At 44.7% G+C, this 26087-nt stretch overlaps 1 protein-coding gene across 1 annotated transcript in view; it reads left to right on the forward strand.

Moving 5' to 3' along the window:
• Window positions 1-282: 282 nt before the first annotated feature.
• Window positions 283-26087, forward strand: part of LOC119397078 (dnaJ homolog subfamily C member 2) — a gene marked incomplete at its 3' end in the record, with an annotated part of 83814 nt that continues 58009 nt past the window's right edge. The window contains 5 exon segments of the mRNA XM_037664518.2: window positions 283-575; window positions 11176-11366; window positions 19465-19540; window positions 20304-20402; window positions 21530-21674. Coding sequence (XP_037520446.1) covers window positions 503-575; window positions 11176-11366; window positions 19465-19540; window positions 20304-20402; window positions 21530-21674 — 584 coding nt within the window.

Consider the following 26087-nt stretch of genomic DNA (forward strand, 5'->3'; position numbering starts at 1 on the left):
GATTAAACGGGTGTCGTACTCGTCTTGGATTTCTTTGAACCGCAATGCGACAGCAAAGAGATTTCTTTTGATTTCTTTCTCTATGAGCAAAGCTCAGAGAAGTACGGTAAGTTGATAAGTAATATCTCATGCCATAGTTCGGTTCTTTAAATGTACAAAATTATACAAAACTTTACTTTTCGATCAAAATAATCACTAATAGTTTGACGACTGTCAAACTGTTGGGAAGCAATCCGATCCAGTTTCGAAATCGTCGGCGGCCAGATTGCACGAGCTGCTGCACGAGCACGTTTGGTAGAACGTGCAGAGCGTGCAGAGCGAGCAGAGCGAGATCTTGGCTTTGACATTTTATTGGTGACATAATGTAATATATCAGACTGACAGGTGACCTTCGGTAAAGACGCGCTGGAATCTCATCGATAGCTGCAGTGACCATCCTCAGTGCCGGCTTGACAGCATTCGTCGGCTGATAAAAAGTGAATTTAGCACAGGTGATAGCGTCATGGTGCAACTCCTGGTGCTCCCGCCAGCGCCTGCCGGCCAGTCTGGTGCTGTCGCCTTCGGCAAGCTCACCGGTGAGAATCTGATCCGCAGAAACTTCACGCAACGTGTGGGGAACTAGCACTCGTCAAGTACCTTTATCGCCATCGGCGACAGTACCAAAATAAGCGGCGTTGTTTTGATGTCTTCAGGAGCTTACTAGGACACGGGTGAAGCAGTTGGCCTCAGGGTCGTTTCAGCTACTGTGCGCCAGGGCTGCGCAAAGATACTTTGCGATTGTATCGCGATACGATACAAGATACTCGGGCAAGAAGTATTTGAGATACAGATACAAAATACTCCCGAAATTATTGTATCCGATACCATACTTACCAATGGTATCTTAAGATACGGTACATTTGCAGATGTGATATTATGGACCTATTGGATGAAGCAGCAAAACACGTATCTGCAAAAAATACTGCTTGAAAATTTCTTAACTGTGACCAGCATTGATTAATTTTAATGAAGTATCCGTTTGTATCCCAAAAGTCCTGCTTTCTTGCTCAAAGTATATATGTTTCATTCTTAAACAACTTATTCGGGTTGTTTGTCTGCTTTCGTCAGTGGTTTTTGCTTGACACTTTCATAATTCATGGATGCCACTGCTCTACTTGCCAGCCAGTTAATGGGTTGTCATCTACTTACAAGAATGCCAATAGGAAGCCTCCGAACGATGGCGCATGTACAGTCTTGCATTGCCCATAAGCATATTACCTCTTTCGCAATTACGGATCGCCCGACAGTTGTAGAGCTGCCACGACGCATAGCGATATTTTTTGGGACGCACATCTGTATGCATTGAGGACATAAAACTGCAATGATTTTTTATATTCTGCTTATGTGCCGGCTCAGAGCATTTGTTGGCAACATATTCACTAGCGTGAAATCTTTCACATTTCTTCTCCAAGAAGTTGCACTGCCCAGAAACGTCCCAGATGTATTGCAGGGACACAAAATGACGCTGGATACCACTGCTATTCACTCTCTTGGCAACAATAGTTTGGACTACCTGGTGATTTGTTACAGTAATAGAAAAAATTCGGCAGATCCCACGTGTTGTGGGAATCTGTTTCATGCAAAGCTGTCACCAAGTACTTCTGTGCTGTATTTTATGGCTTTGAGCCAAGTGTTACAAGGTGGATCGACGTGTTTTTGTAAGTGTAGTAGCTGTGTGCACATTGTGGGCTTACCGGGCGCGTCGACAACACTGGTGTTTAAGGGGTAACATCAGCATTCACGTTAGAGCACATACATCAGTATTATCGAAACTAAGTGCACTTTACGGTGCGATGATGTGAATATCATACGTAACTTTTATTAATGCATTCCTCCTGGTTCGAGCTATGCTTCAATATAGCTTGCTGAATCATAGGAATACAAATGTAATGTTTATGAGTGCTATAAAAGCGGAACCAACACTGGAACTAGAGACGTTAATCTGATATGACGCCTGTATCGTAGGAGCACATATGTAGTGTTTATTGTTTTCTTGTAAAATTAGATAGCCAGCGCCACAACAACAATTGACGTTGCATCGACATTACGCCTGCAGAGGCTGTTTTTCCAAACCAATTTATAGATCTGGTGTCGCTCTGTGGTACAATACCTGATTGCCACGCAGAATGCTTGGGTTCGATTCCTGCTGGGATCCTAATTTTCATTCTTTCCATTCTTCGGGTCAACGCTGCCTATGTCGGTTCTTCTTAACGCTCTGGCATTTAAATTGCCAATTGCAAGTTATCTTTTCGTCCACTTTACTTTCTTCACGTCCTAATTACTACAAATAACATCCCCTGTACTTTCCTTGGCATTATTGTCTGTTCTTATTAATATTGTGTCTAACAAAGAAAAACGAGCCCTTAAAACTACAAGGGAACAAATTCGGCCTTGTTGGTAAGACATTAGGAAAAATTCAGCGCAAAATGACACATGGAGGAGAAGGGGACGTTCAACAAAATGGTTTATTTCAACCGAAGCACGAAGATATACAGTGGTGATGCTCAAACGCTACAGCCAGATGTCATGTGTAGAGAAGTACTTTTTTGTCATTCTGACATTAACAGGAGACACGCAGCGAAGTGATATTTTCTTATCGTAATCTTTTATACAAGATATGCGCACCAATCACAGAACTAATGCATGTTCAAAAAATACAATTCTTTTTCTGACAGGGACGGTGTGCTTACACAATCGCTACCCAACTTTGCGATTTTGGCGGCTTCTACTATTAGTCTCTTAGTTCATCACGGTTAGTCAATAACACTGTGGTGTTCTCAAAAACCGGGGCTCACCCACAAGCTCTGCAATGCATCGCGAGCCAGCCATCGTTACCCTTCTTTACAAGCGCACGTAGCGCACGTGTTGTGTCCTCCCTTCTCGTCCTTGTGTCATTTTGCGCTGAATTTTCCTAATGCCTTAAAAGTAATCATCTTTCCTTCGTTCATGGCGAGAGTCTCGTTCTGGCAGACTTTATGCCTTCAGGTAGTATGCGAGGGATTATTGGTCAGCTGCCAATCCGTCAAAAGATCACGTGCTACGTGACGCCGACAGGCAGAAAAAGAGTGTTCCACACTCGCCACCATGGCTGCAATCGGCGCTGACTAACACTCTTAGGTTGAAGTGCACATATATACCCCATAAAGTGGACGGGAGGATGACCACCGCCGTAGCTCAGTGGTAAAGCATCGGACGCGTTATTCGAAGGTCGCAGGTTCATGTCCCTGCCGGCGGCAAGTTATCTTTTCGTGCACGTTACTTTCTTCACATCCTAATTACTACAAATAACATCCCCTATACTTTCCTTGGCATTATTGTCTGTTAGTTCTCATTAATATTGTGTGTAACAAAGCAAACCAAGCCCTTAAAAGTAAATGTCTGTTCTCGCCATTCCTGGGTAGATACAAACTGTCAATCACCTGTGGGGCATACGCGTACACCGCAGACTGTGCTAAGCGGGTATATGCCACATGTGTCTGGAGGAAAGGGTTTGACGACGTACGTGACAGGATTTTCACGTTATTCATGTAATGACCCGACAGTCACATTCGTCAAATCCTCTTACCCTCCCACGTCAATTGTTGTCTACACCAAGTATATTAAGGAGGTGATCGTGTGAGTACCCAGACATAGGCGGCTAGATAGATAGAAAGATAGAAACATTCAAAATGCCAAAGGTTCACTAAGAAATGCTTACAATTTAAAACTTTACGGTGACCTAAAGAAAATTGCAAAAACTTAGCACTAAGTTGCGCAAAGCTTGGCATAGCGAAGCGCGGAGCAATCGCTGCTCGTACTCACCGTTGACCGACACGTCTAGCTTCGAGATGTACGGCTTCCTCCTCGGGAGTACGCAGCCAGGCCATGCACTATAGAGCGGAGGTTGCGTGCGATGTCTCCGTCGATGGGCGTGGCTTAGCTACTGCGCATGCGCGGCTTGGCCAGGTGGTGCGGTATCTGGTAGTGAGACGACGCGATGCTTGCTTCCTCTTTCTTCTCCCTCTACTTTCTCTCTCTTTCGTTGATGTTCTCCCTGTCTCTCTCTCATTTCCGTTTGGCGTTTCTTTCACTCTCCCTCTCTCATCGTTCCTGTGCTACGCTTTACTCTCTCTCCTCCTCCTTTCCCTTGTCCTCAGCATCAGATCTCTCCTTGCGAAGGCTATGCTATGCTCTGCTAGCGTGGATGGTTAGCCGAGCGGTTAGGATGCTCGCCTTAGGATCGAGGGTGCGCGGGTTCAAATCCCGCCTCGTGAAGATTTTTTTTTCGGCAGGAATTCTTCTCTTTCTGTTTCTTTACAACTTTCTTCTCATCTCTGGTTTTGTTTCTCTCTCTCCTTCTTTCTCTCTGTACTTGTTCTCAGGTGGCCACACAGTGGCACATAACCATTAAGATGATGATAGTTTTGTGCGATCGATTCACAAGGAATGATTAGCTAAACAACTTTGCTGTTAAAAGGAAAACGAATATATCTAAGTCAAATAGAAAACGGTTCCGAATAAGCGATCAATGAATTACAGGTTGTTTCATGTAGCTATAGAACCAACTATATAAAAAAATGTTAACCGCAGCTGAATGAAACTGACTACATATGATTTACGATCACGTGGAACTCATTATGGTATTTTTTATATTGTGCTCAATTCGGTCAATTAACTAAGGTCAATTATGCAACATTTTTAATATTCACTTTAAGGCCAATTGCATTTCGTCACGTTGTATAGGAAATTCCAAAATGACCTATCCAATTTTTTGTGGCAATGTATATCCTGCGTGTGATTTTTCCCCTCTTTTAAAGAAAGCCCGCTAAATATGAAATAAAAGCACAAAACTGCACTGATGCTCTAATGTACTGCAGTGCTCTCAACCGTGCTTCGAGTGAAACGTACAACCAGTGCGTGGACCTTCGGCCAACGGTTCTCGTTGACAATGGCATTTGCTTGGCGTGTGCGGCCATCAAAAATGTTCGCCCGCTATGAAGCCAATGCCTACAGCTGTGGCCGCTCATTTCGCCATGGTCCACGGGCTAGTTGTTTCGTTCAAAGCACGTTTGAGAGTGCTGCAGCATGGTAGTGCACGAGGGCAGTCACATGGTCATATATCACGGGCTCCCTTTAAACACCACGAAAAATCACTGTGCATCATGTGCGTTGCCAACAAAAAATGCAATTGGTCATTTTCAAATGCACTCTACAATCTTGTGAAACGCCCTTGGCTCTAAAGTGATTGTTAAAAATGTTGCCAAAAGTCAATATTAAAAGTGTTGCATAATTGATCTCAGTTACCTAACGAGCACCAGATGACTGCAAACCGTGTTGCAGGTTTCATTCAGTCGAGGTTAACCACATATTTGTAAGCATTTCGTTCTAGTTACGTGAAGCACCCTGTATAAACACAATAAAGGCAGCACACCTAAGCGCAATGACAATTACACATGATGTATCGTCAACTTAGATGTTAAGATCAGACAATGAATAACTCAGTGCCTATGAAGAATTGCACAAAACGGCTCTTTGGACACTCGTGAGAAAAACGGAGTACTTGGCATTATGTTTCTCAAATTCCCTTCCTAACACCCTTAAGGCGTTTCTTTAAAATTTTCTGTTATTACAATGACAACTCAGTGTCGCTATTTTACTAAGTCGTACGCAGAATTTTTGTAACTGTATATCCCAGGCCTGCCCAGATTATTTGACCTTTCTCATAAACATTGCCTTGGCATAATTGTAAACTCAAGTGGAATGTAGATATGTAAATAGCAGGAATGACATAGGCAGGTAAAAATTAAGAATAAAGCAGAGAAAGGTTTTTTGGCAGCCGGTCACAGCAGACATATTGCAGTATGCAAACAGCCAGAAACTATACAGAGGCTTGTTAATGTATGGAATGCAAACTGATAATAATAATTTAGAAATATGACGTCACAAAACCACGAGATGATTATGAAGGACGACGTAGCGGAGCGCTCCGCAAATCAACACCATCTGGGGTTCTTTAAGGTGCATTGTAAAGTACATGGTCCTCAAGCATTTCGCTTTCATCAAAATATGTCCACCGCGGCCAGGATCCGATCCCGCCACCTTCGGGTCGGCAGTTGAGCACAATAACCACTAGACCACCGTGGCAGGTAGGATACAAGAGTAGGACAGCAAAGAGAGCACCTGTGCTAACAATCAAATTATGATTAAAAGGACTCCCTAAATAATTTAGCAGGACTAACAAAGATGCAGCTAGTACAACAAAAAGTCTTCTGTTACATAAATGCTTGTTGGATTGCATCTAGCATCAGCAGGGGAGGTGCAACGGTCTCTCATTTGCATACAAGTCAATCTCATCACATGTAAGTCAAACTTACATACACAAGGTCTTTCGAATTGCCGATGTTTGAAAGCCGCGATACGCAAAGCAACCCCATTCTTGAATTCTTCAGACTTCTTAAAGGGACACTAAAGGCAAATAACAATTTATGTCAGAGTGAAAGCTCAATGTATGACAACTTCTAAAACGGCAATATTATCAACAGCAGCGCCCTACTTACCGAGAAATTAAGCTAAATGTATCACACGATGAGCGCCACGAGCGGCACATTTTGGAAATGATCCCGATGACGTGAGAGAGTTCGACTACAATTAATCGCTCGTAATCAAACTAGCTGCAATAAAAAAAAGAACCTTCCGTGCATCAAAACACGTAATAAAATGCTGCTTGTTCGTTTCTGTTTGATTCATGGAAAAAAGAACCTCTTTGGTGTTGCCATGGGGAACGGCGCGCGTGGTTCGAAGGTTCTGTTTTCGCCGAACTGCGCTTCGCCTGCACCCTGCTTCGCTCACGCGGTCGTGTCTCGGTGGTAGTTTCAGTATCGTGTACTGCCGCGTGTGTTTTGCGCGCTCATGAAAGTCGCTCTGACAGAAAGTTCGACAAAATGCCGCATGCATGTAATGTTGCCAGATGCCTGAATGGTGCACGCCGCCAGTGCACGCCACCGCGCAGTAAAGGCGGGCAACGTTGGGCACGGCAGTGGGGACTTGAGAAAGACCGCTTTCGGGCGGGTGATTTGAAGTGCGTTAACGCGATGCGTACCACTAAAACATGATTTTATTTCAAAATAGCACTTCCTTGGCACAAAAGAAGGACTACGAGGTTTCTGGACCTTTATTTCAACAATCAACATCGACTTAATATTTGCCTTTAGTGTCCCTTTAAAGAGGCGCTGCAACATTTTTCCAAGTAATCATCAAATTGCTTCATTAAAGGAGTTTTTTGCCTCATGAATTGACCGCTGCAAAATTTTTGGAATCTGTCAAGTACAAGCAGAGTTACAGACATTTGTCGCATTCTGTAATTGCTTTGTCTCTTGTCTCGCCCTGACGAACACGCTGGAGGCTAAGCAGGGAAGGCTGGCACGGGGAAAAGAAGTTACGTCACTTGCGCATCATGACCTGGAGCACCTTTTTTTTCCCCTTCTAATGCGCGGCTTCCTTTCAGTGTGATAGCACGCGCGCACGAGGTGGCCTCGGTAACTTTGCAGCTCACGGTGCTCAAATCAGCCGATGGCTGGGAATTTAGGTATATGGCCCGGTCCTTTGGGTGTATGGCATCATTTGTAGAATGAAGACGAAACGATTTCTAGCTGTCTTTGAGAGTTAATTGTAAATTCCAGGCTGCGGGCTGCGCTATCATGTTTGGCTCACGTATTCTCGGGGGCCTTGACTACCGATCGGCAGTGTTTTCTGACCATGTTGAAAAAGTGCTGCAGGGCCCTTTTGATGAAGCACCACGCAATGAAAGTTCGAGAACGACATATAGCGGCATAAGAATTTGTGCGAATGATGCCACACGAATTGAAGTAAGCGGCACAGAATAGTGGCTACGAGCAAGTGTCATGGCACCGACACAACTAAAAAGAAAGAAAATATCGAGAAAGCAAAAGGCCGGCTGTGCAAAGACGTTTGCACCACCACGAGCTTTCGCCGTGACTGCTGCGTGTTCCGCGCAGACCTGGCGATCTTCTATAGCAGTATCTTGTATCTTAAGATACACGATACATTATTGAATGTATCAGAAGTGCAGATACTCGTCTTGCGAGACGTATCGCGATACAAATACAAGATACTTAAAGAGTATCTGAGATAGTATCAAAGATACATGTATCTTCGATACTGCCCAGCACTGCTGTACGCTGCTAGAAAAAAAGAAGAGGAAGTACTCGGGAGCATGTTGGGTGACAATGGGTACAGAGAGAAGTCTAGGCAGACACGGCATGCAGCGTCCGAATAGCTCGTGCACTGTATTCACACTCTTGCCGAGAGAGTAAAATTACTTACATAAACGTTTTCTGATAACGATTGTACGTCGAGATATGCAAGAACTGGAACCAATCTCCCCACAAAGAGAGTGCGCACATCGCACATGGCCTGTTCTGAAGCTACACCTGACTGTGTTGTCGTCAGATAGCTGAAACACGCGCTCCCCGTAACTAAGGTACTGCTGAAGTAAGACTGAAAGACGAGCTAGTTGGTACATCTTGAGAAGCTTCGAGCGCGAACTAAGACAGGGACAAGAGGGAGGGAACGACACTCTTGTCCCTAGCTTAAGGCGTAAGGTATTGCAGTTCTTAACTTGATGTCCAGGGTTTTCTCTGCGCTGCAGCAGTTACATGGTGATGCGTGCAAAATGCAGGGATGCTTTTGCACACTGGACACCCCTTCCTCACCAGGCTGCATTCGAAATTTTTATGACGTTTGGAAGTGGTTGGGCACTGTCCAGTAAGGGTTTCACCAAAACAGTGGTATGAATCACTTTAGTACTGCACCAGTTAACAGAAGTCACTCTCCTGTCACCCCAGGAAGTCAGCTTTTCTTCCTTCGCCTCATCTAATGGCGCAGCTTCCTTGAGCCCACTATGATACCATGCTTAATCAGGATTACATGATTTGAAGTTTGTAATGCTATAATTTATTAATTTAGAGAGGACTGGCTGAAGCAATGCTCAACAAAGTGCCTGTAGTAAACTGAAGGTTAAAAAAGAAAGCCACTGCTGCGCTGTGCAAACGGTCATTCGATCATCAAAGGAGCTATAATTTTGTTTTATATTTGCAGTATACTTCTTTACAAGTGTGTCAAGCGTGCTGCTGGTGGCTTTTGTTTGCAGGTTAGCAGCTGTCAATGTTTGTTATAACTGGAACTGCAAGCAGCAGACTGGTTAGGTGATCACATCTGAAATCTGAAGGTTTTGTCTTGGCAAATAGTCATTCGAGAATATTTCCTATGTGCACCAATTTTCGCGTGCTGTAAAAAACATTGCGACTCATTCTGATGTGTGGCCACCGAGTTTTTGTTGCTGATGAAGCAGTCTAGGGATTTATTCAATGGCTTAGCAAGTAGCTTGTGGCGTGGCAGACAAGAGCCAGTGTCGCATGTACGACGAGTATTGCTTCGTCAGTTGTAGGAATTGAGCGCAACTTTAATGGGACATGTATGAGGCAGAGCAATTAGGGTACTGGAAAACACTTGGCCCTATCTTCTCCGACTTGGCAAATAAGTGCAAATTGTGTGATTGTAATCTCAATTTCCATGGCACTACAGTGTCATCTCTACATAATTTGCAGACATAAGTGTTATTGATAGGACACGTTCGTGAGCAGTGCCATTGTTTCAGCTGTTCGACAAGAAAGGGAGGTTCTCTTGTAGTGCATCGTGCACACGCTTGAAGGGACTGTGGATGTTGCATGCCCTAAAAAGCGGGTGTATGACATTTGTTTTGCCGACTAGGTAGTGCAGAGAGCTTTGCACAGCGGGCAACTCTTATAAATGCGGGAAAAGTTAGGAGCCCATTGGGAAAGTGGCTGCAAGCGAAGCCTACCACTTGCTGGCTTTCTATCACATTGCGCAATTCTCCCTCCTAACAGTTTCCTTCCTCCATGACAGGCAGCGGACCGTCACTCACGTGCACAACACTTCAGCTGCTACAGGCAACCACGACGGTCATGCGTTCAGTTCAGGCTGCAATAAAATGTGGCAGCATGGAATGAAAAGCGACCTCGATAAAAGATCAGTGTGCCATATCAGAAATGGCTGATTGCAGACACGCCCACGGTCGAGAGAGCATCAATTATTATTTGAAAGCGGTGCATGCACACATGTATGTGACGGGTATATCTTTGATTGCCGCATTTCTGTACACTCGCCGGCGCCAGGTTTCTTGCATACGATTCCGTCGCCACCGTTGCCACTGAAATCTGCAACTCGTAACAACCTTCGCTTGAAAAGGTCATTGGTAGCACCCTGGACAGTTTTCCAGGGAAAGGTGTTTGCGTGCCCAACAGAGTGCTATGGGCCTGTTCTGCTTCTGTGATTGTTCTAGCACAAAATATTTTTTTGGAAGTAAGAAACCCACAAGAAAATGAAATCCATTCGTAATACAAAAATTTTAGCTAACAAACGTCGACATCAATTGCAAGTGACATTTTGTACGGCCGTGTAGACTAGAAATGCAAGAGCGCAGTGACTGCAATGAGGTCATTGTATGTGCCCTGTGACAAGGGTTTTACACCACTCACTCATTATGCAATTCACATGGTGTGCTATTCTGTGCTTCTGCCACCCAGTATTATGTCTGTTAATGTGATCCCTCACCCAACATTATCCCTGTACAGAGTCTTTTTCCCAAAGTGGTTTCGAGCACTGGTATGGCTCTGTGATATAACACATGCCTCTGTTTCAAGAGTCCCGCTTGAACCCTGATTTTTTAAGGTCACGCTGGAGAGGTCACACGAGTTTCTGTGCTGCATGTTGTGTTTTTCAAGGCCAGCCACTGTTGAGGCATTTCACACTTTCACCTTAATAAATCTCACAGTTCTTGGAAATTCAAAAGAAGTCACTCACAGTGCATTTGAATCCAGTGGGCCATTTTGACTGTCAACGCAAATAAAACAATTGCCAAATGACAGTATTAGATTAAAGCATCGCTGACTGCAGCATTGAGATAGGCCACCATCCTAGCAAGCCCACCATTGAGCTGAGGCTTCCAGTTTTCATTATTGGAGATTTCGATTGCATTTTTGTTTTTGACTGCTCCATAACAAACAGTGTTCTGAGGGCACTAATCGGGCATGTCTCATCTGTTGCGACTGTTTCCAGAGCCGAGTCAGGTGGAGGTGGAACCTGTGGGCCGATGGTTTGAGGCCGTGTACCAGAATGCTCGCACCCGGCACGTCTCGTCAGCAGCATCAATCGGTTCGGAATCGTCGGACGAGGGCGAAGGGGGGAGTGCGGCCGAAGACCCTGCCGAGACCCAGTACCTGCTCAGCCTCGATCCCAAGGAGTGGAAGGTATTTCCTGGCTTCCTGCCTCCACATGTCCGTATCTCGAGCAGATAACGCTCATAGCCTGAAGAGAACAAAATTAGTGTTACAATGTGCACTTGTTGGTATGGCATGTTGGAAAAAGATGAATACATACAGAAAATGTTTTATTGCCGAGTATCAAGTCTCATGTTCAAGTCGGGTACCATACCCTGCCCTCCACTACAGCAAGTACAGTGGCGGTCAAAATTTTACAGACCATGGGAGCGCGTGACAGACAGCACCGAGGTGCCTTCTCACGGCTGCTTGCGAAGCTCTAGAGCGCACACTGCGCACGCGCATCCTTGTTTACCTGCCGGCCTGCTCGTTCGCTCGCTTCAAGTGGGTGCACACCAGAACGCCAGAGAAAGCACAAGGTGCCGCTTCTGCAGTCGCCGTGGAAGCCCCGAGCGATTTACCTAGAAGAAAACTTTTCTACTTGGCGAAAACTTCGTCCTGGTCTGGACAAATTTTTTGTCAGCGTTCAAGATTTTTCTTCTTCATTTTTTAACCCATGCGGGTTTTTCTTGTATGTTTGGGCTACAAACCGGTCGATGCCAAGTTTCTTCTTTCATAGCGCATATGAATGAGCGCAGGATATTTGCACCGAGCAAAGCGTATTTTCCATGCTGCAGAGCATCTGGGAACAGAGTGCTGAGTGCGGCGCACTGAGCACTGCCAGTAGAATTTAAGTATTCATCACGATATCATCACTCGGTGCTTCCGCGGCGACTGCAGAAATGGCACCTTGCGATTTCTCTGGCTTTCTGGCGCGTGCGCAGTGTGCGCTCTAGAGCTTCGCAAGCAGCCGTGAAAAGGTGCCTCGGTGCTGTCTGCCACGTACTCCCATGGTCTGTAATATTTTGACCGCCACTGTATGTGCATTAGCATTATAACTTGTGAAGTACCGTCAGATCACTGGTGACACTTTGAATACGTGAACAGTATTGAGAGCTCTCTAATAACAGTTCCTTCACCCTTTGGCCTCCAGAATGCCGTCTTGTGCATGGGCATCCTTGTGTTCTCTTCAGAAGGATGAACAGCTGGGCAGGTTGGTGCACTTGCATTATGAAAAGAAACAGCGCAAAACAACATGGACAAAGTGGAAGGAGCCTTGAACACTGGACGAGCAATGGCTCACAACTGAACTTAATGACAGAAAAGAGATTACATATAAACACCTGGAACAAGCAAAAAAGTGAAAAACAAAAAAACATAGCGAATACGTGTTATGAAGCAAGTGTTAGTGAAATATACTCTCAAGATATGCCATTTCCTGTGATGATAGCAAAATTGAAGGCTGGCTTATGCATCCGTCGCCCTTCCTCTCAACCACGAACCTCGTGTCTTTGTGCCTATACAAAATCTTAGTTTTATCTTAACATGGGCAAGCATTTGCACCGGCCACAATGGGTTGCGCGTACTTATTATTCTGCAAAGACAATTGATGCTCCCTAAGCCTCACATTAGCACAGTAGCCTATTTGCCCTGTATAAACTTGGCCACTGGAAAGCGGGGAAGGGTGTACAACATACTGGTCAACATAATTCACATCACACGCTACTTTGGTTGTCCTTTCCACTTAGCCGCCTTTCAACAGCCAGGCAAATGTAGAACCTAATTTGCCCGGAGCAAAAAAAAAGGCCTATGTTGTGGAAAGAAACCTGCTCCTTTATTTAAAGTGTTTTACACTTCCACTTTGTCTTTGTTATTTTGCGCTATTTCTTTTCATAATGCAATCGTGTCCTCTTGCCTTTGACTAGCATTAGTCCTCAGTCCGATGAGCTGGTAGCTTGCATGACATGACCAAAATAATAAACTTTTAGTTTTGTTGTAATCATCTATTTATCAGTAAACTTTTAGCTGATATCGAAGTGATTATTAACACAAAAGCCTTAAGTGGCGATGTTGTGGCTCTCCTTCGTGAGACTTTTGTGAGCCTCACTTAAAAGCTCATGTTCTCCAAGCAAGCAATGATGTCACTACATGAAGTTACGTGATGACGTCGTCAATTGACATTGTCAATCGGCAGCTTGCACGGTAGACAAACGTCTGTGGGGTGCCAGTTTTACCTTTTAAAGGACTATTATGCAGTGTCCTGTGTAGTTCTGGGTGGGCATGACATTATTGGTGCCTTCAGCTACAGGGGCTTGTCTTAATGGTCTAGTCCTGGATAGTACCACTTGAGTGAAATAGGACTCCTGACGCTTCTATTTTATTTGATTTTGCAATTAAAAGGGGAACTGTAGGCACCAGTGCTTAAGATTGAGTGTAATGGCAGGGCAAAGGGGAATTCAGTGTGCAGTGTTAAGTACCACGTAAAACTAGTCAACTCATACGAGTGGCACCACTCATAAATGTATCAGAAAAAAAAAGGACACTCATTCTCAGTAAAATAATGCAGATAACTCTAAGTACATGGTTATTAACATTATTAACATTCAAACACAAGCTATGACGCAAAGTGCAATGCAAATTCAGTATTTTATGAAAGTACATTCCTGCAAGCGATGAGCAAGGTGCTGTGCAAGATAAATTATATTTGTCAGATGGGAAGCTCCAGGGGTTCAGTACTCTAAGCTAGTGTAGGTTAAACAATAAGCGTGCAAGTTGTTTCAGTGTAGAGCACACACAGAGGGAATGAGACAAAGATGCATGACTTATGAAAACTGCAGGTTATGGGCAGTTATCAGTTGGGTAGCCAAGGAGGGGGGGGTTCAAACCCCCTCCGAAATTTTTCAATTTTCCTGGCATATATATACATGCACACATGCAAACACACGCACGAACATACATAATGTATGGTTGCCCCCCCCCCCCCCCGAAAAAAATTTCTGGCTACGCCCCTGTTTGGGATAGAACGTGACACTAACAGTTCCTGCTCTACATTGTATGCAAGCGCTTCATGTTGACAGTGCTGACATAAAGGCTGTTGTGTTAAGTGCCTCAACTTGTGGTACTTTTTTTTCTTCCCTTGCCTGGATGCATTCTTCCTGTGACCAGGAAGTTAAACACGGGACGGAAAAAAAAACTGTATCACTTGGTTGGCGATTTCTCTGCTGCACTTTGCACAGCCAACCGCACTCAGCTCGTTTATGGACAGGCAGGAAACGGACTCCTTGAGGCTGTCGGCCTTCAACCTATTGAAGCTGAAACAGTGCGTGAAGGCATCTTTTGTTGCGGCAAACAAGTCGCTTATTGCCTGAGATTGGTAGTAGGGCACCTCTATCCATCAACTGTTCCAGAAGCAAACACGAGTGTATCGACTGGAGCAACACCCAAGAACACTTTTTGGATTCTTGCTCTCATCTGCATTTTCGCCGCCACATGCCTGCTGACCTAGCACATCATGCGAGAGTCTCTGGCAAGCACAAACAAAAGCTGGGCTGGCAAAGCTCTGCACTGACAGTGGTAGAGAATGGCCGCATCGACACGTGCTCAAAGCTAAAGTCACAGAGAATGCTCGTCACTTGAGTGTCAAGGCATCTCAGAGTTGACGAGCACGTCGACTGTCACCATGAAAAAGCGCTGTGCCCTCGTACATGATGCAGCCTAGCCGATTCTGACACCTTCCCCTTTAGCCACCAAACCATTCCCATGGAATTATGATGTGACACTGCGCTTAAAAACGTTCCTTTTTTTAATTCTTGATTAATTTTCTGAGTTAATCCATATATGCGTGCTGATTTCAAATAGTATGCAATTATTTTTCTATTACAACATGTTTTTAAAATATGAAACATCCCATGTTGCCATTTTGCAAGCAAGCGCTTGCATAAACTGAAAGAGTTGCACAGTAAATCAGCATATCACAATAACCTGAAGAGAGAACTGTATGCAATATAACAAGAATGGATCTCCTCACCCATTTGAAGAAAAGTTACGGTATGCTGAACATTTGTGACTGAAATCCCTGCTTGACATCAACTCGCTCTTAAATGTTCAACATACCATAACTTTTGTTTGTGTTCTCGTTGTGTTGCGTACAGTTCTTTCTCCAGGTTATTGTGATACTATATGATGAACTTCGCAGCCCTTTCAGTTTAGGCAAGCCTTGCTCCCAATATGACAACATAGAATGTTTGATATTTTAAAAACTACATGTTGTACTAGAAAAATAATTGCACATTTGGAATCAGCACACAAACATACATAAACTGAGCAAGTTTCACCAAAATTGATCGAGAATATAAAAAAAAATTTTTTGAACACCCTTGTGTCCCTGATGTTGCTTAAGAAATGACCCTTCATTTCAATGACTGAGTGAATGCCAAATGTTTGAGATAAATAAAGCTCAGTATTATCCCATGTAAATAATGAGTGTGGCCGATCAGTGAAGGGTCATCATTTCTTGACAGAAGTGGTAGCTGCTCTTCAGTAACCCACTTTTATGATGTATGCATTGCTTGATTGACATCCCTTAATGTTGGTGATGAATGCAGCTAACAAAGCTAAGCTCAGTGATGATAGTCAGCAAGCACAGGACTGATCTCGTGGGTGCTGACCTCAGTTGACGTTTATTTTTTTCAGTTACTTGCCGGAGATGACTGAACTGTCATCTCATTCAGTGAACCACTGGTCCAGTGTAGAGTTAACAGCAGGGTGTGCCCAAATTAACATTAGTGTTGTGCGTTAAAAGTGGCACATGACCTTTGAGGAAGGTGTTAGACTGGGCTGGTTGGTCATGCATTGTGAACAAACATTCCTGATCCGTCTTTGATAGGAGTTGTTCATAACACGAAAGTGACATTTGCCTCCATAGAAGTAATTACAGCTGTGTTGGATGTTAAAAAAAAAAAAGTCACAGTTTCGCCTCAAGGGCGAAGCAATGAATGCACTAGCGAGAAATTGGAATGTCACAGGAAAAACAGCAAGCAGCTAGAAATTCGCTGCGCGCTGCTCAAGCACAAAAGACGCAGGAAAATAAAACATACAAGGCGAGTGTGAACTAACAACTATCACAGCTCGACACTTGCAACACGCTGCTCAAACATAAAGAAGGATGCACAAAAAGAACGCACAGGTTTACACAGGACGACCGCGAACTGTCACAGTTGTTTCTTCAACTTGCCCCTACTTTAGCTTTTCTAGCTAGCAGCTCACTCCTTTTACAAACGCGGCGACTGCAGCGAGCGAAGTGACCTTCGTGCGGTCTATAGCTGCGGTGAAAGCACAAGACGTACAAAACTCCCCCTCAAGAGATAAGTGTGTGAGCACGATCGACCACGCCCTGTATGTCAAAGTACAAGTCTGAGGCGCGCATCCCAACATCGGCGAAACACTAGAGAGATTTAGAATTGGGGACCCAAGAAACTTGCGAGTCTCTAGGGCGCATGTGCAGAATGCAAGCCACTCTCAGACTCTTGCGCTTGCGTTGTCCCAAGACCCCGTAGTGCCCTCCTTTGGGCAGCGGACAAAACCGGAGCGCACGTGACCTCAAGAGCAGAAAATAAAGACGGTGCTTGGCAGTGGCCCGCGAAGCCGCGGCTTGCGTTCCCTGCTGGCGTCGATTCTGGTCACTAAAATAAAACTTCATTTGGCTCTACTAGTTGGTACATATTCCTAAGGCTGAAATTACAGCGCAAGCGCACTTCTTTGTTTTTCTTACTTCTTCTTTACTTCTTTTTCTCTGCACCCATGTGAATATGATTTCATGTCTTCGCGTATCCAATACACTATGTCACACACTTTGCTTTGGAGCTATTGTTGTGTGCACATGTGCAGTAAGGTTGCCTTGGGCATTGGCGTATGAAAGAATAAAGCAGTTGTTAGTCAGCGCTTTTGTCGTATGTTTCTTTTTTTCGTGGGCGTCTTCTGAATTTGCGCTGCAATTTTAGCCTCAGGATTCTGGTCACGGTGTAAGATATATACCGTGATCCTGGTTCAGCTGTCTCGTTTCTTCCCTCCTGTGGCACAAGCCTACCAAAGTGAAAGCATTCCCACTAGCTCGTGCCACCACGAGCCACGAGATGCGTTGTGCAGTGTTACAACCCCAAAATGGAAAACTAGCGTGGGTCGCCAGTGATGCGACGCAAACACAGCGCGGGCAACGATTCAGCATGGCCCGCGTCTCGCATAATTTTAATTTCGCTACGTGTTTCACCCAAAGCCACGTGCGTTTGTATTCTGCTGTTAGTGTCCTGGAGAACGAATGACACATGGTATGATTGTCTAAGGCAGCACGCTGCGGTGCAAGGGGTTGCGGGTTTGAATCCTCGTTCACGCGCTTCGGAATTTTTTTCTTCTGAATTATTTTTATTTGTGGCCTTTATGTATATATACATACATGTACATATCCGGGACATGACGGCGACGGCAAAAATCCGCCGAGAGTGTCCATATATAATTGTTATCGCAATAAAATACAGTTCACACAGTTTGTATTGCTACTGGACTGGTGCGGGAGCCTTCGGCATGGATGCACTCATGTTGACACTCATTGTCACATCTCTTCTGTGCATTTTGGTGCACCTCTGTGATGTCTTTGCCAATCCAGTGCGTTGTGCCGCTTTGAGATGGTGGTGCCATTCCTGCCAAGATGGGAAGCGCATACAACGCATTCGTGATAAGTGTGCTTGCATTTGTGGTGTAGCGATCAGCCTGTCAGGCTTGTGCGCTCGAAAGTTGGGTAGTTGGAGGTTCAGTTCCCCCGGTTGGGTAACTGTACCCTTTTTTTTTCTGGGTTTCTTTCTGAGCTGCCCATGTGCCAATCTTATTGATGTCAGTTCCATCATAGAAGTGACATACACGAATTCTTGGTGGACTTTGGCGCTTTCGTGTCAAAAGTGGGCGATGTACTACCTTGGAGCCCAAGTTGGGTTTCTCAAGATACTGAAGCATATTTTGGCATGCATGACTTGGGAGGCGGGTCAATGAGTGCAGATGTGTGGAGGGGGTTTTGTGGTGTGCGAGTGCACAAAACCTTTTCAGCACAGTTCCCTTGCGAGCAGCCATGAGCTGCACTATGCTCTTGTGGCAACACGCTGCGCATATGCCCGCACAGCCTCTGCCTCGCTATCATTCAGCCCGGCGTAACGCAGCGCTGCGCTGCATTCCGATAAACACAGCGTCATTACAGTGTCACCCGCGGTATACGTCACCAGCGGTGGCCACAAAAATAGGCTGCTCCGCTTGGAAGATAATTATTGCTCCACTACCCAAATGAGTGTAGGGTGTCAGTATGCTCACCCGCTGCTGCTGCTGCTAGTTGAATAAACAATTGTTGCGTTTATATGTTGGGATTCGTTCTTCGGTAGACTCACCAGTCCCACACTCTCATGGGAAAAAATTGCGGCCCCTGTGTTTATCGCTATGCAATTCAAACAGTTAATTAGTCTTTCTGAATTATTGGTTGCATGTTTGTTAGCTGCCTGTTGCTCGGAAGTACAAAGGACACGTGGCCTACCCATTTCACCGTCTGAGAGAAACTGCTGCAAACGCCAGCAGCTCCGAAGAGAGTGAGCACAGGCCTCTTTGGGCGCCTGATAAACTTCGTGCTCCAGTTCATAATTCTCCTTGCACGGACGACTGCAAGATTTGGCTGAGATGTTCGTAGCAGTGTCTGCTTCCCGCTGGATTTGTTTTTTTCCACCGAGGGGTGGTTCGTGACCCATTTAATTAAGGCAAGCCAAGCTGGTGTCACACTGTTTATAAGTGAATGAGTATATGGGGTACCCTCATAAATTAATACAAAAGGCCAAGCTCGTGTGATAAATGCATTGTTTATAAGTGAATTAGTACATGGGGTACCCTTATAAATTAATGCAAAAGGAAAGTCAGTGCAAAGAAAACAATATGGCAGCAAGTAGCCTGCCAGTCATCATCATGTCACCTAATGCTTGTTTTTATTTACCTTGCACTTATTAATTACCTTGCTTGCTTTCAGTGGACTGCTCTGCTTTCGTATTGTGTGCTTATGCAGCCGTGCCTGCACTTATAGTACAAAGTGCACAAGTGTCACCTGTTTTGGTTTGGCATTGTCTCAACCTATTTTGCTTTCCTATCTCTTACCAGACCTCTCTAATTGTCTGCTATTTGTGTTAACCTTTGCGTAACTGCTGAAAAAAATGCCGCTCTGCCTGTGCAGTCCCAAGACCACTACCGGGTGCTCGGTCTGCAGTCAAAACGGCATGCTGCCACCGAACATGACATCAAGAAAGCCTGTAAGAATCACTTTTCAACTGTTTTACTGCTCTTGCGTGCTAGGGAGTGGAAAGAAAAATTATTCAGATTGTGTGTCTTTTTTAGCATGTTTGTGTTGATGCTTGCTTTTGAAGAGCCAAGGTGCATGTTACTTGGAAAGTTTACATCGATTTCTTTTTCAGAATGTTGTAAACTACAAAGACACATTCTTCATTGTTTTTTTTTAGCTTATTGTGTATCTGTTGTCAGAGCATTGTAAGTGCTGTGATTATTTAAGAAATATGGCTGCATGTGACTTTGTGGCAACTGTACAACTGTAAATGAAAGCCTGTTGATTATTGAATAATATTGCTTTTCAGAGAGTAGTAACTGTGTTAGTTGAAGTGCATTTCACTGAAAGGCAAATTGCAGGACAAAGAGCACAAAAGTTTCTGAATTTAATGCCAGCCATCTGCAGTGTGGCACAGTCATAATAAGGTTTATGCTTGAATTAGTATTTGAAAAGTGCCAGCTGTGATCGGTTCTTCTTTTAAATTGGATGGGCTGAATACTATTTCCTTATTCTTACTAGCACTGTGCTTACTTGTTCAAGTGAAACGGCTTTCATTTGTTTAAGTGTAGCTTAAAGGGTGCGGTAATGAAATTCACAGTGTCCCGAGGCACTGTAGCACGGGAAAAGCAGCAGACGAAAGAAGTGCCACTGTCCTCTTTTGAGCACTCCTGGTTCTATGCTAGAAATGCAATGCTCACTTCATGTGCTATTTCCCTATTTGGTGACTGTAGACCGGCGCAAGGTGCTGCTTCACCACCCGGACAAGAGGCGTACGGCGGGTGAGCAGGTGAGGGACCTGGAGCGTGACTACTTCTCCTGCATCACCAGGGGTGAGTGGGTTTTATTTGTTTACGCATTGCTGCACGCGCTTTCATGTAACCAACCAACCCGTTGCACGTCTTGCGTGTGCCACGCCAAAATGTTGAACATTCCCGATTGTTGTGGCTTGTTCTGATAATCTTGAGCATGCTACATGAACAGTAGAGATAATTCTGGAACTAATACGGTCACCAACGATAAGCCTGGAATCTTTTATGCCACTTGTATAAATATCGACGTGCCTTACTGCTGTGCCGATCAGATTACTCGACGGCCAAGGACTGTTCTCACTGCTAAGAGTGTACAGCGTAAATCGCTTGTACGTTGACTTTTCATTTGCCGGGCACAAGTTCGCCGAAATAAAGGGCTCTGTATTTTCCAGTCTTGCTGCAGCCTTCTTCACTGTCACAACCACGTGACAACATTTAGTTGTCACGGGCCCTTAGTAACCCTAAGAGCCCTCGTGCGAGGGTCTTACATAGGAGGGGATACACATACACCTAAATAACACCTGCATGTTACACAAAAACTTAATATATCTATAGACATGAAATTAATACATCTTTACAGCAGAAACATGAAATACTATAACTCAAATATAAAAGTCTACACATAAAATGTGGTTCACTTGAATAAAGACGCACATGAAAAACATATAATAAATAATATATGAATAGTGAGCAGATGCAGTGATAGTTTATGATCAACACACTTATACAAATTGTGTAAACATATAGATATCACAACTGGTAGTAATGTCAATTTGCTAGGTCATACCATTTTCTTGCAATTGTCTATAATGTAAATAGCCTCTGTCACGCTACATTGACCTCAATAAACCGAGAGTACAAACTGTCATGTTGGCCTTATGCGCTGTCTAATTAACCTCGCCACACCAGCCAGTGCAGTGATGGGTTTTTGTTTGTTTCATCCCGATGCTAGTGCATTGATATTTATTCTGCCTTGATGTCTTTCTTGAATGCGGACATAGCACTATGCTATCCTCCCTTGCCGCTAGAGAAGCGTTGCCCCGTGTTTTCCTTCCTCTTAACCTCATTCTAAGATGGCTTCTTCACTTTGCCGATCTTTTGCATCTCCCAATAGATTGTCGGCTTTCCTTTTTTTTCCTTCTTTACAGCGTATGAAATACTGGGCAACCCTGTTCGGCGACGCTCCTACGACAGCGTGGACCCCGAATTTGATGATGACATCCCAACCAACTGTGCAGAGTCACGGAACAATTTCTTTGCCATATTTGGGCCAGTGTTTGAGGCAAATGCAAGGTGAGACTTGTCAACTGTCAAGGATGCATGGGTCTTCTCGGGGGTGGCTTAGTGACTCTGCATCGTGTTGCTGAGCGTGAGGTTGTCACTCACTTCCTGATGTGGAAGGTTGTTGACGGGCACTGAAGCGGGCTTACAAGTCGGCATCCAGGGCCACGGCAGATGCTCAACATAAAAATTTTTTCTCGCTTAGAACAAAAATTGCTCCAATTAAACTTCGAGAAATTAATCTCCTTTGTTGACCCTTTTAAATCAGTGCAAGCATGCATTCTTACTTAGATCACCAATCTGCATGTGCCTGAACATGGGTCATTTCACACATTTTTCTATGTTTTCAACCTTTCCTCTTCGAAGCTACTTGGTCATTGACCTCCATACTTTTTTTACATGCTTTCTGGCAACTATCCAGCCATGTGATGTTGTCGTACGGTGTTGATAGACTTCGTAGAATTTTTTAAAAATTGTTTTTTAATTGTCAAAATGGGCAGAGAATCGTCGTTTTGCTTCACCACAAAGCATGTCATGAGACAGAATAGCAGATGCCAATGAAGGGGAATAAGAAAGCACACATTTCTTTTCTGGTAACCAGCAGAGATTTATAGTGCTCCATGTAGTAATGTGTTTTTGAGGGATTTTTTTCATCAACTTAGGTTTTACCCACTACAGAAACATTAAAATCCCTCCTAAGAACAGAAAAAAAAAATTTTTTTGCAGAGATACTGTAGGAGGTCAAATAGTGCACTAAGATGATGGCGCACAATTTTTTGGAACAGAATCTGAGAGGGTCGAGTGCAATGTCTGGGACATTTGGCATGGAAGGACCCTACCCAGGGTCTCTACCAATGTGGAAAGCCTGGAAAAGTCAGGGAATAGTCATGGAATTTCCGAAGAACCTGGCCAGGTCATGGACACTGATGGCAGTCTGTGCGACCATCACGAAAATAATCATTACCATTGGTCAAAGCTTCAAAGGTCGCTCCTTCGGCTGCAACAGTGAACAGCTAAGCAGAAGCATAAAAAAAAAGTTTAGCAGCGTCCCAGCTTTCAACTGTTGCTTCTGCAGATTGCACAGCACATCTCACTTTCCAAGCACAACATTACTCACGCTGGTAAATTTGTGCATGTTTGTCTTGGCCACGATCTCGGCTTGGCTTGAAGGCCTTCTGGTTAGGCTAGAAGTGCCATTAGCAGAGGCTCGCCGGGCCATGTCAAGCTCATTCATTGGCGACGCAACGGCAAATGTCCTTAGCTACGCACCTACTGCTAGTAGCAACTACGGCAAAAAGTCTCATTTCAGTTTCTTGAGATCGTGTTATTAAATCTGTGATTATTCTTTAGCATCGCGTCCATAGAAGAGCACATAAACGAAGGGAACATGCCGGCATCCGTGATTCATCTGTGGAATTGAGGTACAGCCATGGCGCTGCCCCGTCAACTGTTGCGGCCTGCAGATTCCTCCCTGCTGCCACAAATATGTCGGCGCTTTGAACGCAACCCCCAGCTTTCATTACATGCATCGGAGGACTTGCTCCAAGCATCACAGCCCAGAGAAATAAAATGCAAACATGCGTGTGCCCATCGTGTGAAAAAAAAAAAAGGAAATCTCGCAGTACGACTCCATTTTTGTGACGCTGTCGCTGGTTGTTGTCTAGGCAAGGCCCACAGAATTCGCAGGTAGTAGTTATTCTTTTTCACTCAAAAATATATTTTAGGGGTGCGTAAATTAGGCGGGCACACAAATCAATAGTAAAGTAGATAATCTAAGTCGGATCAGATCCAATCCACATGCTAAGCTGCTTGTAGAGTGTACTAGAATGGGAGAGTGGGTCCACACGGGGCTCCGAGCTGAGGCGTTTTTTTCCTGAAAATCCAGATGGCATCACCGTCGCCTTCACCTGAAGGTTACCATGGTTACCACTCTTGTTGCCATGGTAATGGCCGCGTGTGGCGGCAGCCTGACGGTCACGTCTCAAGCGTAGCCTGCAGCATTGCTGCAGCGTTTGTGCAAAGCCTTGGACGGCGTTGCACCGTGTCTCGGAAATAATTCAACTAAAGGAGGGTAATACGTTTATTTCGTTGGATACCCTGCTCGTAGCTAATAACAACAGTGTTACCTTCATTTTGTTTGATTGTTTTTTCGCACCAACGAGGTTAAAAGAAAGAAGCTAGCGGACAAATGGTCAAAACAACGTGCGAGCGGTGGTGCGTCGAAAAGACGATGCCGTGTCGAGCAGACGCCAGCTTGGCGCTCTCGCCCGAGCTCCACCACAGCCGCTGCTCCAACCGCCGGAGCAGGTGAAGGCGACTGCAGCGCCACCGCAAATTTTCAGCGATTTTTGCTTCACCCTTCCTGCTTGCTGCCCACTCCAGTGGACCCACTCCCCCATTCTAGTACACTCTAGCTGCCTGGGCTGCAGCTATATTGCCATTCTTGTTGCGATGCAGTGAGTCGCCACGTGTCCCACGAGGAATTGTTCATTTAACTCTTAATGAACGCTGAAATATCCGAGCACTCATCATAGATTTTAGCAGTGCCGAAAGACACAAGTAAGGCTCAGTGTGCAGCTTGCCAGAAGACTTTCTCGCTGAGTAATATGGGCATCGCTGCTGTCTCCAGTCACACTGTGAGCAAGAAATGCCTAGCCACTGGGAGCTTGTCACAAAGTGCTTCCCAGGCAATCATCCGTGCATTTTTTAGTGCTGGACCCAACTTACCTTGTTCTGTGACTGTAACGAGTGAATGTGTACCGGCTGTGCCAAGCACGGGTGCTGAAAGTGTGCCTGCTAAGCCAGGGGCCATCGCGCCTGACAGGAAGGCATCTTTAAATGGTTTTCTAGTCAAGAAATGTGTCACAAAAGCAGAAATTGTGTCTGAACACTATAGTGACCCATGGATCTTTTTTTACCACTCGAGGGTTTGTTTCCAGTGCGCAGAGTTTTTCAAGCAGACGTACCGGTCATAGAATTTGCTTTAAATCGTCATGGATAACCTGGAAAAGTCGGGGAATTTGGAAAAATTAAATTGGTAGACACCCTGCTACTGTGTATGTGCTGAGGTGCCACATGGCATTAAATGGTTGTGAGGAAGATGGATTTCACAAATTTTCTCAAAATGAAAATATGTCTACTGAGTGGATCACTGCTGTTTAAAGAAAAAATAAAAACTTCGAGCCTACGGAAGCAAGTATGTAGCGCTTGAGGCACTGCCTAGACAACATCTCTGTGTGATGCTCGTTCCTAATTCATTCGCTAGACTCGTCGATGAAGGCTGCATATCCGAACGTCGCACAGTATCCGACACAGTACTGTGTACTGGATACAACACAGTATACTATATGTCAGTTCGCATAAGAGTGTCTTGTCGCAATGGCGACAGTGCAACAGACGTCTGATGTTACCTACTAGAGAGGCAGTGCCTCTGATGGGATTGTTCTCGCCGCTTAATCACCTCAGTCCATGCATTTGCTGGTAACGCCACTCACGGCAGTATTGAAAAATGGCTACAGTTTGTTTCTTATAGAATCACAATTGCTTCTAATTAAATAAAAGGGATTCCTGAGGTGCACCAGTTCAGCAAAGCAGATTCACATACCAGAGAACTCGCGAGATCGAGAGCTGCGATGCGTGGGCAGAAAAAACTCGCCGAAGCACTTTGCTTCGCTTCTCTACATTTGTTCACAACATTGAGGACGTTGAGAACTAATTGCATGTAATAACACTATACATAAGAGCACAAATGTAATCCTGTTAGGAAATGTACGCGTTCTACTATGAGCTAGTGTGTGAACAATGGGCAGCTTTACAATAGGGTACCCAAAGCTTCGCACTTGTGTTTGTTGCCACTGCACGTGTGTCATCTGCCACCTTCTTGGGCTCTTTAGTATGTGTGTAATATTTAGAAAACAGTGCGCATACCCAAGCAACGCAAACACTGCATGCCTAATTCTAAAACCATCGTAACGCTTGCTGCGGTATTCGTCTACGTAGGCCTACTGTCCTTATCCGCGGCTTGCAGCGGACCCATCATTACTGTATGCTGCTCTCACGTATTTATCATTCGTGATAGGGTGCGTCTATTCACGGTTTTGTACAAAATGAAGCAGCATTGTACAAGGATGTTTGTTTTGTACTTGATGAAAATACAAAGTCTTGTGAGGGTCACTAGACCAGGGACTGCTAACTCATTCGTTTGCTTCGTTGCATGTGTCTTGAATTGCTGCCTGCCACTTGCTGGAGCATATGGTACTTAAGGATCGGTGTGGATTTTAAGATGTTGCAATCCATGCATAGCAATCCTGCTGCTCGATCGTGATCATAGGCTGTCCTCTGCACTGTCCTGATTGAAATCGGTTGACTCGTACACAAGTGACTGAGACTGAAACATGCACAGCTGTTGCAGTTGCCACAGTTAAC

Source organism: Rhipicephalus sanguineus, chromosome 6 (assembly GCF_013339695.2).
Source record: "Rhipicephalus sanguineus isolate Rsan-2018 chromosome 6, BIME_Rsan_1.4, whole genome shotgun sequence".
In the NCBI taxonomy this organism is placed as follows: Eukaryota; Metazoa; Arthropoda; class Arachnida; order Ixodida; family Ixodidae; genus Rhipicephalus; species Rhipicephalus sanguineus.